The sequence below is a fragment of the Coturnix japonica genome, chromosome Z (assembly GCF_054131305.1).
Source record: "Coturnix japonica strain WE chromosome Z, WE-NBRP24, whole genome shotgun sequence".
NCBI lineage: Eukaryota > Metazoa > Chordata > Aves > Galliformes > Phasianidae > Coturnix > Coturnix japonica.
In genome coordinates, this window is record NC_140702.1 from 44,097,668 (window position 1) to 44,109,109 (window position 11,442).

The following is an 11,442-nucleotide window of genomic DNA, read 5'->3' on the forward strand; positions in this document are numbered from 1 at the left end:
CAGATGGCAGCATATGACAGAACTGCGTCTGACATGGAAGTGTGTATAAAGCAAAAGTTTAGAATTGAATTCCTCCATGCAGGAAAAATGGCACCCATTGACATTCACTGATGCTTTCTGAACGCTGATGCAGGCCAAACAGTGTATTTGAGCACAGTAAGGTAGTGGGTGGAATGTTGCAGCACTGACAACAGCGTTGTGAAAGACAGGCAATCCTCTGGATGGCCATGCAGACAGTTACAAGCACAGCATGCATGCTCTTGTTCATTGCTGGTGAAAATACACAGCTAATGGTGGTGAATATGTTGAAACGTAGTGTTTTGCAGATGAGAATTTTCTCTATTGAAGTGTTATTGTGCTCTTTGTAGCTGTTATAATTTCCATGGAAATACAAAGGAGGCATTAGTTTCAGAGTGACCTATGTAGATCATGGCACAATTGAAAATTGGTTAATGGATTCACCTCACCTCCACAAAGGATATGATTCACCTTGTAAATCCTAATCACAGTTTTCAGTGTACTGTCCAGAATGAATCCAAACTGTGCTACTTTAGCTTGGGCGGGGGGGGGGGGGGGGGTGTAGGAGGGGGAGGGAAGGGGCTGTTTCACAATGGTGGTGGTGATTTATTCTCCTATTGCAAAGAGTAGGGCATTGACAGGCATTGGGAAATTATCTCACAAATGTCTATATTGAAAAATCTTTTTTTTTTTTTTCCCCAGTACTTAGCACTTATGAGCTTTAGTTGAAAAGAGTAAAAAATGGGGGAAAAATTACTGGTATTGACCAAGGAAACCTTGATTATGAAATCAAACATTCCATTATTTGCTGATCTTTATACACAAAACTGCTTTGCAGGTAGCTTCTGGAGTGTTACTTGCCAATTTGGTCCAACCAGTGGACAAAAGTGTTCCCAGATGAGCTTCATCACAGATTCTCCAATGGGCATCAATGGATTGCAAGAAGAATTATTTCTTACTAGCAGATAAAGATATTCTAGTTCGGACAGCCAAACTTTATCGTAGAAAATTGTTTGACACGTTTCATTGTATGATTCCCTCAAATCTGTAGTACTCATTTAGATGGTGCTCAATCTGACCTCTTAATGCAGGCTTCTATGGTTATTTTAAGTAAAATGGTTTTCAGAAAAGTCGTTGACCTCATGAAAGATAAAATGTTGGCTGAATATCAGTTGTCTTGTCTTCACAGAAATCAGGTAGTGGAAGTGACCAAGCTGAAAGCTTTGTAACGGGACATGGTTGGTGACTGACACCTACAGAACTTAGGGAGTGCAGAAGATGAGAAAATGCCTGTTATCTTTGTGCTCTTTGTCTTATTATTAGCTGCTTGTCAAGCCATTTTGCTGTACCTTCTGAACTCTGAACATGTAGTACATAGTGGATTTAAGCTCTTTTAAGATAATTTGGGTCAATTTTGCTGTACATATGAAGAAGATATTCAAAAATCATTAAAAATACTCCTCCTTTCTTCATAACAATGCTTCTGTACTAATATTTCCTTAGAGACAATGCAAGGGGAAATTATGAAAATCTGTGAAGTTCAGTTAGAAAAATGCAGTCTTCATCACTAACTGAGAGCAAAAGCATATGCAACAAATAAACCTGAGACATGAGTGAGAGCGAGAAAATGTGTTCATGTATTGGCTAGGAAGCTTGATAATATGAGCTTGAGTCTCAGTTCATGAACAGTAACTCCTTAATCATGAGGCTCTTTCATAGCATATGAAATATTAGCAGGTCTTTCACAGATTGTAAACAAAGCTTAATTGCTGAACTCAAATATTGTTAAAGATTTTTCTTATTAATTTTACACAATACAGATAACTATTATTCATATTACAATCTCTGTTCCTTTTATGGGTTAACTGTAACTTTAACATTACATTTACACTACTCAGGCGTCTGCACTAGATTTGCATTTCCTGCTTTCAGCCTGTTATCTTGACACATATGTACAGTACAACAGCTGTTTTGTTCCTGGAGATGCTGAGGAAAGCTCTATTCTCAGAATACTGAACTTCCTTTCCTGCTGTAGCTATGAGGGTACATCAAATGCTTCACTTTTCTTGCAGTGCTTTTCTCCCAAGATCATTTGTAGCTTATTGGTAATAGTGTGGATAATGAAGACAAAATAGAGGAAGTTGGAGGGCAAATGAGAATGGGTATGCTTTTATCTCATAGTATCTTCTCTGTGTTTGGAATCCAGCAAACACAGCTAAAGTAACAGGCAGCAGCATTGCTTTGGTAAGCACATTTTGGTGAAGACAGACACCTGTTAAAGCAATAGTTCATGTCCACCCCCCTCCTCCCCTTACCCTTTCTGCCTTGGGCAATATTTTGGAAGAGAAATATCAATTCATGCGTTGGAATTTAAGAACAAAAACATTAAAGTGTTCTGACTGTAAAAAATATTCATAAAAAGAAAACCTAGTGATTGCAGGTCTTTACCAGTTTAAACTGCTAACTCTAATAGCTTTGCCCAACTCTTTAATACAAAAAGATGTTCAGAACATTATGTTTCCTCTCCATCTAGGCAAACATCTTCAGAACATTTCCTAAGAAATTAATTGTATTCAAGCCAGACTTGCATGCTGCCATCCCACAGGAAATGGGTCAGCAATCCATTAAGATGCCATTAGATAATCTAATTTGGAACTTAATCTCTAAATTAACCATGCTCCATACTTGAAGCATACTTGAGAGAAAGAAAAAAGTTTATGTTTGAATCGATAGGGGAGCCGAAGCGTGAAGAAGCCTGTTTGTTTTTTCTGTAGCTGTGGTCACGTCTCAAGCCGTCTGGTAACCAGGAGAAACCAGACATGATGTAATTCCAGATTGAACTTGAACTTCAGGGACTTAGAATGGGGGAACAATGGACCATAGGAATCAATAATGTCCATTTTCCACATGATTATGTTTGGAGCTTTAAGTTAACCTTTATGGGGAAAGTAGCAAGAACTGTAGTGTGATGAAAATGAATGAGATGATCCAGAAGCAAGATGTTAAAGTAAAGAAAACAACTTCAGTAATATTTTCTGAGCAGCATTTCAGATTCCTGCAGGATTAGAAAAGTTCCCGCTCTGCAGTGAACTGGTTGCCTGTTCTGAGCACTCTTTGTTCACTTAGGTAGGACAAACTTAATCTTATGTTTCCTGTCAGATGATTTTTGGCAGCAATCTAAGTAGAGGAGGAGCATATTATAGTGAATTCCCAAGTGTAAACTGTATCTTTAACCCCTTGGTTACTCCAGTTTCCTATTTCTGCATCATCTTATCTCAAAGTGATGCTTCTGAAGCTGTGAAGCATTCTTTTTTTTTTCTTTCTTTTTTTCTTTTTTTTTTTTTTAATTTAACTTCTTTTCTTTTTCTCTTTTCTTTTTTTTTCTTTTTTCTTTGTTTCTCTTTCTTTCTTTGTTTGTTTCTTTGTTTCTTTCTCTCTTTCTCACTTTGTTTCTTTCTCTCTTTCTCACTTTGTTTCTTTCTCTCTTTCTTTCCTTCCTTTCCTTCTTCCTTTCCTACTTCCCTTCCCTTCCATTCCCTTCCCTCCCTTCCTTCTTTCCCTTCCTCCCCTTCCCTTCCTTCCTTTCTTTATTTTTATTTTTATTTTTATTTTTATTTTTATTTTTATTTTTATTTTTATTTTTATTTTTATTTTTATTTTTATTTTTATTTTTATTTTTATTTTTATTTTTATTTTTATTTTTATTTTATTTTTTTTCTCCCCCCCCAATTTCTTCCCCTTTCACTTACACTTCCCCTTCCTCTTTCCCTTCCTCTTTCCCCTTCCTCTTTCCCTTTCCTCTTTCCCCTTTCTCTTTCCCCTTTTCCTTCCCCTTTTCCTTCCCCTTTCCCTTCCTCCCCTCCCCTCCCCTGCCCTTCCCTTGTTTCCCTTCTTCCCTCCTTCCATAACTCCTCCCTTGCTTGCTTCTTTGCTTTTATCCTTCTTATCTCCCTCTGTCCCTCCATCCCTCCCCGTCCCTTCCTTCCTCCCTCCTTCCTCCCTTCCTTTCTTCTTCTCTTTCTTTCTTTCATCTTACTAATTAAACTGAGCGGCATTCATGCCAATTTCATAAATAAAAATCCAGGCATATTTTTATACATAGCAAGATAATGGCCATAACATTACAAATGAAAATACTCAGGGGAAGAGGACGAGAAGACTGTGATGAAGTTTACAAGTATCTCTGCTGACATTTAGAGAAGAATGAATCGTAATAAATTTGGAAAAATAAATTATTTTTTTTTTTGGACTTCAAATGAGTCATTTTTTAAATCCTTATAGTTATTTTCTTCTTGATTTGATAAGTCTACCTGAAAATTCAGATTCTGTTGTTTTTTTTAGGGAACCCAACAGTCTTTCTTAACCCAAACCCACATTCTCCATTATTTGGCTCTATGGGAGGTGACTTTCTTGTTAGTGATAGACCCTCGGATGCATGTGCATATTTCCTGTCCTACTTCAGCACTGTCTCAGCATTTGAACAGGTGATACAGAGTGTTGAATGATACAAAATTTCTCCAGGCCTTACCTGGCCTGCTGACTTTTTTTAAACAGTGGTGGGATCTGTGGCCTCAACCTGGTCTGTCTGAGTTTTCTTGTCTGTGTGTTTGTTTTGTTTTTTAATGTTCTTGCTTGTTTGTTTGTTTTTGTTTTGTCTGTTGGGAACAGAAAAATATATAATTACAGCATAATTCCCTTTTCCATTCTCTGGACATAAATCAGCGGGTCTCTACCTCTTATATCTGCTAGATGAGTCATATGCACCCTGCTAAACTGTTAAATGTCTTGCTAAATTAAGATGAGATATACTCAGTATATTTCTTGAAATTAATGCTCATGGTGGAAGTGAAATTTGGCAGTTCTTTAACTGAAAATACTGGTTTAGATTGGAGAATATCAGAAGTACCACATTAAGTAGATGCTCAAGGGGTTGGTTTTTGGTGTTGTTTTTTGTTTTTCATTTTGCAGAAATGTACAAGCTGGAAATTAGCCAGGGCACTGATTCTAACACAATTGATTTTTCCAGAGTTCATATGAATGTTAAAAATTTGAAATAGCAGAATTCCCTTTAGTTCCATGAGGGAGTACTTGCTCCATGTTGAGACGGAAAAACCTTGCTTGGTGACTCAGTAGTGCCATGTCTCTCAACATCAAAGGCATTTCTACCTCTTCTGCCTAAAGACTGATCTGACATGGTCTAGTTTATCTTACATAAGCTAGTATGTTGATGCATAGGATAGTAAAACCACAAGAAGGAAATATTGATTTAGGAACACCTCCCAAATGATTAAATATTCCTACAGACCTTGAGGCTTTTGAAAATATTTAAACTAGTGGAAAGTAAGAATCTTAATGTGCTTCAGATTTAACCAAGTCTGATTGGAATTATTTTTATTGTATTTAGTTAATTGTTTAATGTTATTACGCTCCTGATTTTATTATAACCTCTAAAGTGGATGGCATATATATAAAAAGGTGGTAGTCCATTCCAGTAATATCTTTCTGAGAGTTTCTTGAAAAAGCAATTATTATCTTTAAGAGGAAACCATGGCTGAAATCTTGATTGAATTAACATGTGAAAACTGTAATGGAGAACGTTTACCCTCTAGGATGCTTACAGGATTTTTCTTTGCTGTTGCATTACATCTGAACAAATAAATAAATTATACTTGTTGTGAATTGAGGGGGAATGTTAACTGTATAATACATTTGATAGTCTAGTGAGAGAATACTGTTTCTTGTAATGGTGTAATGCTCCAGGAAAATTCTTGCAAACCATACTCTCTCAGGGGTTATCAGTCTGAATCACAGAGCATGAATTGGATATGCTTTATTCCAGCCAGACACATGATGGTTTTTTTTATCAGGAGGAGGAGCCAAGTGGACGGAGGGACGTCTTATTAACTTCTATGAGGACAACTAGCTGCACTATGCCCTTGGCAATTCAAAGATTTTTGGCTTGCCTTGCACTTCTTTTGTGAAGGGGCACTTAGTGAACAGAGAGATGGCATTTGGTTTTATAAAATTCTGGACTGGAAGTTTACCTGGAACATGTATAAATGGTTGAATAGCATGGTAATGGAAAAGGTATTCCCTCCCTTCCTGTTGTTGCCACATGTACAGCACCCAGGCTTTGCAGACAGCAGTAGCTGGTTTTGTTAGGAAGCTCTGCTCTGTAGATGGTTTACATGGTATAAGCTGAACTCCTTGATTCTTGTAGAAAATCCTTTCAGAGCAGGTTTGAGAAAAAGTGGTGGGAAACCTTGACTGGGGCCAAACAGTCAACTGCACACAGAAGCACTAGGGAATTACAAAGCAGGTGGTGGCCCATATATAGTTGAAATTAAATTTACTGTAAATGTGATGAGATAGGTGGGATAAGTGGGCATACCAGATAGACAACAGTATATGTGCAGCTTTGCAGATGTGTTTTACATTATGACTTGCATCATGGCTGTTCTCAGAACATGTTTTAATTAGTGCTTCATTTGTGTTATTTATCTCAGTAATTTTCACTTGGGTTTCCTCATTTGCCTGCCCTATATGTTGGGCAGTGATAGAAAGACAAAGATCCCCAGAGATGATTGCATCAAAGAGCAGCATGATGAGTTTGATTTCTGAAGTACAAGCCAAGCTCACCAGGCCTTGACACTCCTTGTGCTGGAGGGAAGTACTGATGGACTGGCAGGAGGGCTCATCCTGCCTTGCTGTCCTAGCAGCTGAGGCCAGAGCAGGCACTTGGGTCTGCCATTAGAGCTTCCAAAACAGTTGCTTTTCCAGCCACAGCACTTGGACAGCATGTTGTCCCAGCACTATAGATACCCTCACTGTTATCTATGGCGGGCAGCAGGTGGCTCTGCCCTGGCAGCTGGCCACTTGCAAGCCAGAGGCTTCCTGAAGTCAGATGGGATCTGCATAGTGTTAACGTAGGAAATTTATTGCTCCCTGAGGATTCATAAGCAGCACTGACAAATTTACTTCATGCTGCATTTTTGAGATGGTCATAATGTGAGACTGGGAGGTGGGGGGAGGGGAGGGGGAGGGTTGGAAGGTTTAAAGAAACATACCTATTAAATTTGCTAGTCATATGGCAACAGCAATCCAATCAGTCACTTGTTTTATTTTATCGAGCACTTTCCAAAAAATCAAGACCTCTTTCTCCTATGAGAAGAGAACTGCTACAAATAATGATTTGTCAGCACTGACTGCTTTCTTTCACCTGCTGTAGCCATTAGATTTAAATCTTTAAAAGAGAGGAAAAAAAAAAAGTTGGATATATATCCAACCACTGAAGCTCACTGTAATTCTCTAGAAAGATAACCTGAAAGCAGTATATTTAGCCTTTGCAACAGAAATTGCTTAAATACCATCCTGACATCACAGAAAATTTACATTTCTTAAGTTAATGTTCTGTTTTGTTTGAAGTGGATAAACTCTGTAAATCCTGTGTAACAGGACAGCAAAGCACTATATGCTGTAAAATGTGTACTCAGACAGATCCTAAGCAAACAAATCTGCTTTTTTTTCTTTTTCTTTTTCTTTTTCTTTTTTTTTTTTCTTTATTACCAGTTCCTATCTTTACAAATCCTCCTGCTTGGAAATGATTTGTTTTGTGTCTGTTATTTCATAGTTTACTTCTTAACATCACTGAAATCCAAAGAGGAAGGAACAAGAAATGCATTGTCAAACAAATTGTGAAGGAAGATGAAGAATAAATTGAAACAATTAAGCCTCTTAAATGAGGTTCTGGTACTGAACATTTTTTAAAACCATAATCTTTTCATCAAGTCATATTGGACAAATCTTTTATATATAAATTGCTTTAAGACTTTGTGAACATTTTAAGATTTGTTGTGTAACTGCGATTTTTCAGTTTCCAAAAGGGATTATTTCTTGGAGCGCAGAAAATAAGATATTTAGAAGTAACTTTAAAAAATAAGTATTTGAAATAATAATAATAAATAAGTAAAAGAAAAGGAAAAGAAAAAATTATAATTGAATATACTTGTTGACCTTACATTTTGAAAATAACTACAAGATTTGTTTAATTACTCAGATTTTAAGGTAACTTACAAGAATAGACACAGTGGTGAAAAAATCTACTGAATATTCTTTTTTAGTTCAGATATTTTAGATTCACAAGGATACCCATATTTCTTACAATTCCCCGAGGAAAAAAAAAAAAAAGAGTTCTGCTCTCTTCTGAATTTGACCATGATGGAGACAAGCAGGTTAGGTTTGTGAAACTTCCAACCTTTTTGATGTCTAAATCAGAGAACTTGAAATTAATTGTTACTAATCAGAATAATAAACTAGCAGGTATAAAGCAGTGTAGAAAGCATCAAACAGAAGTACATGACAGAAGCTGTTTCCACTGTTTTCGGTATATCACCTGAGGAACACGTCCCCTGCGTTGTATGAAATAAGTTCATCCTTTTCTTCAGTAGTCACACAATAGTAGCTCAGAGGATCACATTAATGAGCACATGCTCCTTCAGAGAGGAAGTGGTGCAAAAGGTTGACCATGGAGGGAGTAGGAAGAAAGCTTTCAGTGTCTGTCTTTCACAAAACATGTCAGGGGCTATAGTCCTCAGACATGTAGTAATGAAGCATCTCAGTTTAATGCCAAAGAGTGTTCTCAAGTAAACTGTTTTGTCTGTGGAAAGAACTAGTGAAGATAAACATTCACTACAATAAAATGCACAGGAAATGTGTATTTGCACAGTATGTTTGTTTCTACTTGTCTGGCAACTGTTGCTGACATAAAGATGCAGATTTTCTTCTGAATAAACTTGACTGGAATTTCTAAAAAGCCCTTTATTTCTGAGGTGCTAGGCAGACATCGAAGGAAAAGGATGCTCAAGGTTTGCTCTGGCTACTGAAAAGCAGCAGCTGAAGCCTGCCTTTAAGTGATCCTCTTTCAAATCCTGATGAATGGAGTACCTACTATGAGACTCTGTGCCTCTTAAAGGTGTGAACACCATTGGGACTTAAGCGCATAAGTGACATGGCGCTTTTGGCATGCTGATTTAAGTAATGGAATTGTCTTTGAAAATATTTTCTTACTCTGACTTCTGCTGAAAAATTTAGGGTACCCACTGTGACCCTTAACAGGTATTTACATGATAGAGCCCTTTTGTTATGGATGCTGGTATTTTGGAGGTAATCAATTGTAAAAATACAAAACAAAACAAAACAAAACCACACAACAAAACCAATAACTTTTTTTTTTTTTTTTTTTTTAAATATTAGAAATTTTGTAGCCTAAGCTCTCTGTTCTAGTGGTGACTCATACACCTCACAGGCATATCTTGGGATTGGAATGATGTAAGTTGCTGATTTGAAAAAAGAGTAGGAAATTGCACAGGAAACATAAACACTGAGCTTTATTTTGTTTTCCAGAAATGAGAAAACTTGTACACTGTAATAAATTTCAACAGCACTTAAATAACATGCAGAGTGTTATACAGTGTCATGTATATGGTTTAGTGGTGTCTGGTCCATATATTTGCCTCTACAGTTTTGGGGAACTTACTTTCATAAACAGGCAGCCTGCTTTGTGTAAATCAGCAGTAACACTGCCTGCAATTGAGAGCAACAGAGATTTTTAGTTCAAATAAATCGTGCTTCTGCAAAGACCACCTGCAAAGTTGAACCTCAAGCAATATTCACAATTTTGGTTTCTCTTTTTGTCTTAAGTATTGACATCGAATATTGGTTTTATCCTGATTCAAATTCTCTGTGTTCTAATTTTTGCAAAATGTCTAATTTGTGTTTCTTTTCTTTCTTTCTTTCTTTCTTTATTTTTTCTTTCTCTCTCCTTGTCTCTTTCCCCCTTTTCAACAGTCCTGGTACCTGGGCTAGCTTGGTTCCTTTTCAAGTATCAAACAGGACACCGATCCTGCCGACAAATGTCCCAAATTATGGTTTGAACATAATTGGAGAGCCTTTCCTTCAAGCAGAAACCAGCAACTGAGGGAAAAAAAATAAAAATGAAAAATTTGGAAAAAGAAAAAAGAGGAAGGAAGACAGGATGAGAGAAGAACCTGAAGAACGAAGAAAAAATAGACCAGCAATTGCAGCACTTACAATCACTAATTCCCTTATGGTCGAAACTGAAATGACATACAAAGGGTCGATGATATTTCACTGATGGGTAGAACGCAGCTCCTGCTAAGTAGCCTTTGTTATATGAAGTCCGCTGGGAAATAGATGTTCTGTCTCTGACAATATATTTTAACTGACTTTCTAGATGCCTTAATATTTGCATGATAAGCTAGTTTTATTGGTTTAGTATTCTTGTTGTTTACGCATGGGATCACTATTCCTGGTTATCTCACAAAACAAAGGCTAGGCAGCAGCAGCAGATTTGCAGGAGGACAAGGGCTGTAAGCCAGCCATTTTCTCAACACTCTGATTTCTAAATGTTTAAAGGAAAAAAAAAGAAAAAAAAAAAAAAAAGCTCTGTAGCCTTTAGTTATCAGTATGGATTTATTAAACTTTGGCCCTTGACTCAGCCTTTTCTAGTGTGTTACCCAGCTTGAAATTTCCAATCAGAATGAACACACACCTTATGTAAGAGATGCCTCTATGTAGGTAAAAGTGTTATCTTTTCATGCAACAGTAAAAAGAAAAAAAAAAAAAAGAAAAAAAAAAAAGAAAAAATGCAAACTTTTTACCCACTAAAGAAACACTTAGAGAGGCAAGTGCAATTTAAAAGTCGTATCAAAGGGGTCATCATTATAAGTCCTTCAGCCCTTGGACTCTAAACTGAGGGGATTAAAAAAGGAATTAAAATTTACTTTGAACAAATTTATTTTTCCCCTCAGTTTTTGAGGGCATTAAAAGGCATTACATCAAGACAAATCATGTCCTTGAGAAAAATAAATCAATGAAAACACAGCACTTATGTTGGTTTAGCTGCTGCCTCCACAAAAGGGGTAGAATTTATTTATTTAAAGTTACTGGTTGCATCAAAAACCCATAGGGTTTATATTTTTCTGTATAATCTGCATCATAGAGACAAAGAGATAGGCAAATCCATGCCAAAAGCGCAAAGCTTACTGTTTACAAACTGGTAATACCAGGATGGGGATAAGATTTATTTAAATAATGCACTCTCTAAGTCTAATTACAGGGTGCTGAAAACTTGCATGGTGCTTTCAGAAGTTAGCCTTGTTCAACAGATTTCACATATTGACAGAAATATAATGTGCATGGGCAGACATTTTGCCTCAATGTCTCTTAAAAAATAATTAATTAAAATACTCTTTCCAGTAATCCTGATTTGCACGAAAATATAATGTCCACATTACGTGCCTTGCCTTGAAATCTAAAAAATGAAAAAAAAAAAAAAAAAATACAAAAAAATACAAAAAATCCACAAAAACAACAACAAAAAAATTGACATCACTACACTTGTTT

General features: G+C 36.6%; 1 protein-coding gene across 19 annotated transcripts in view; it reads left to right on the forward strand.

Moving 5' to 3' along the window:
- NFIB (nuclear factor I B) overlaps nt 1–10,534 on the forward strand; it is a 256,034-nt gene extending 245,500 nt beyond the window's left edge. For 16 of the 19 annotated variants that reach the window (XM_085527978.1, XM_015849009.3, XM_085527970.1 and 13 more), the window contains one exon: nt 9,865–10,534. In XM_085527978.1, coding sequence (XP_085384104.1) covers nt 9,865–9,882 — 18 coding nt within the window. In that variant the 3' untranslated portion in view covers nt 9,883–10,534. Of the gene's footprint in view, nt 1–856; nt 1,494–9,864 lie in introns of those variants that run through there. The other 3 variants (XM_015849007.3, XM_085527976.1, XM_085527977.1) reach the window with 3 other exon arrangements.
- Nucleotides 10,535–11,442: the final 908 nt, after the last annotated feature.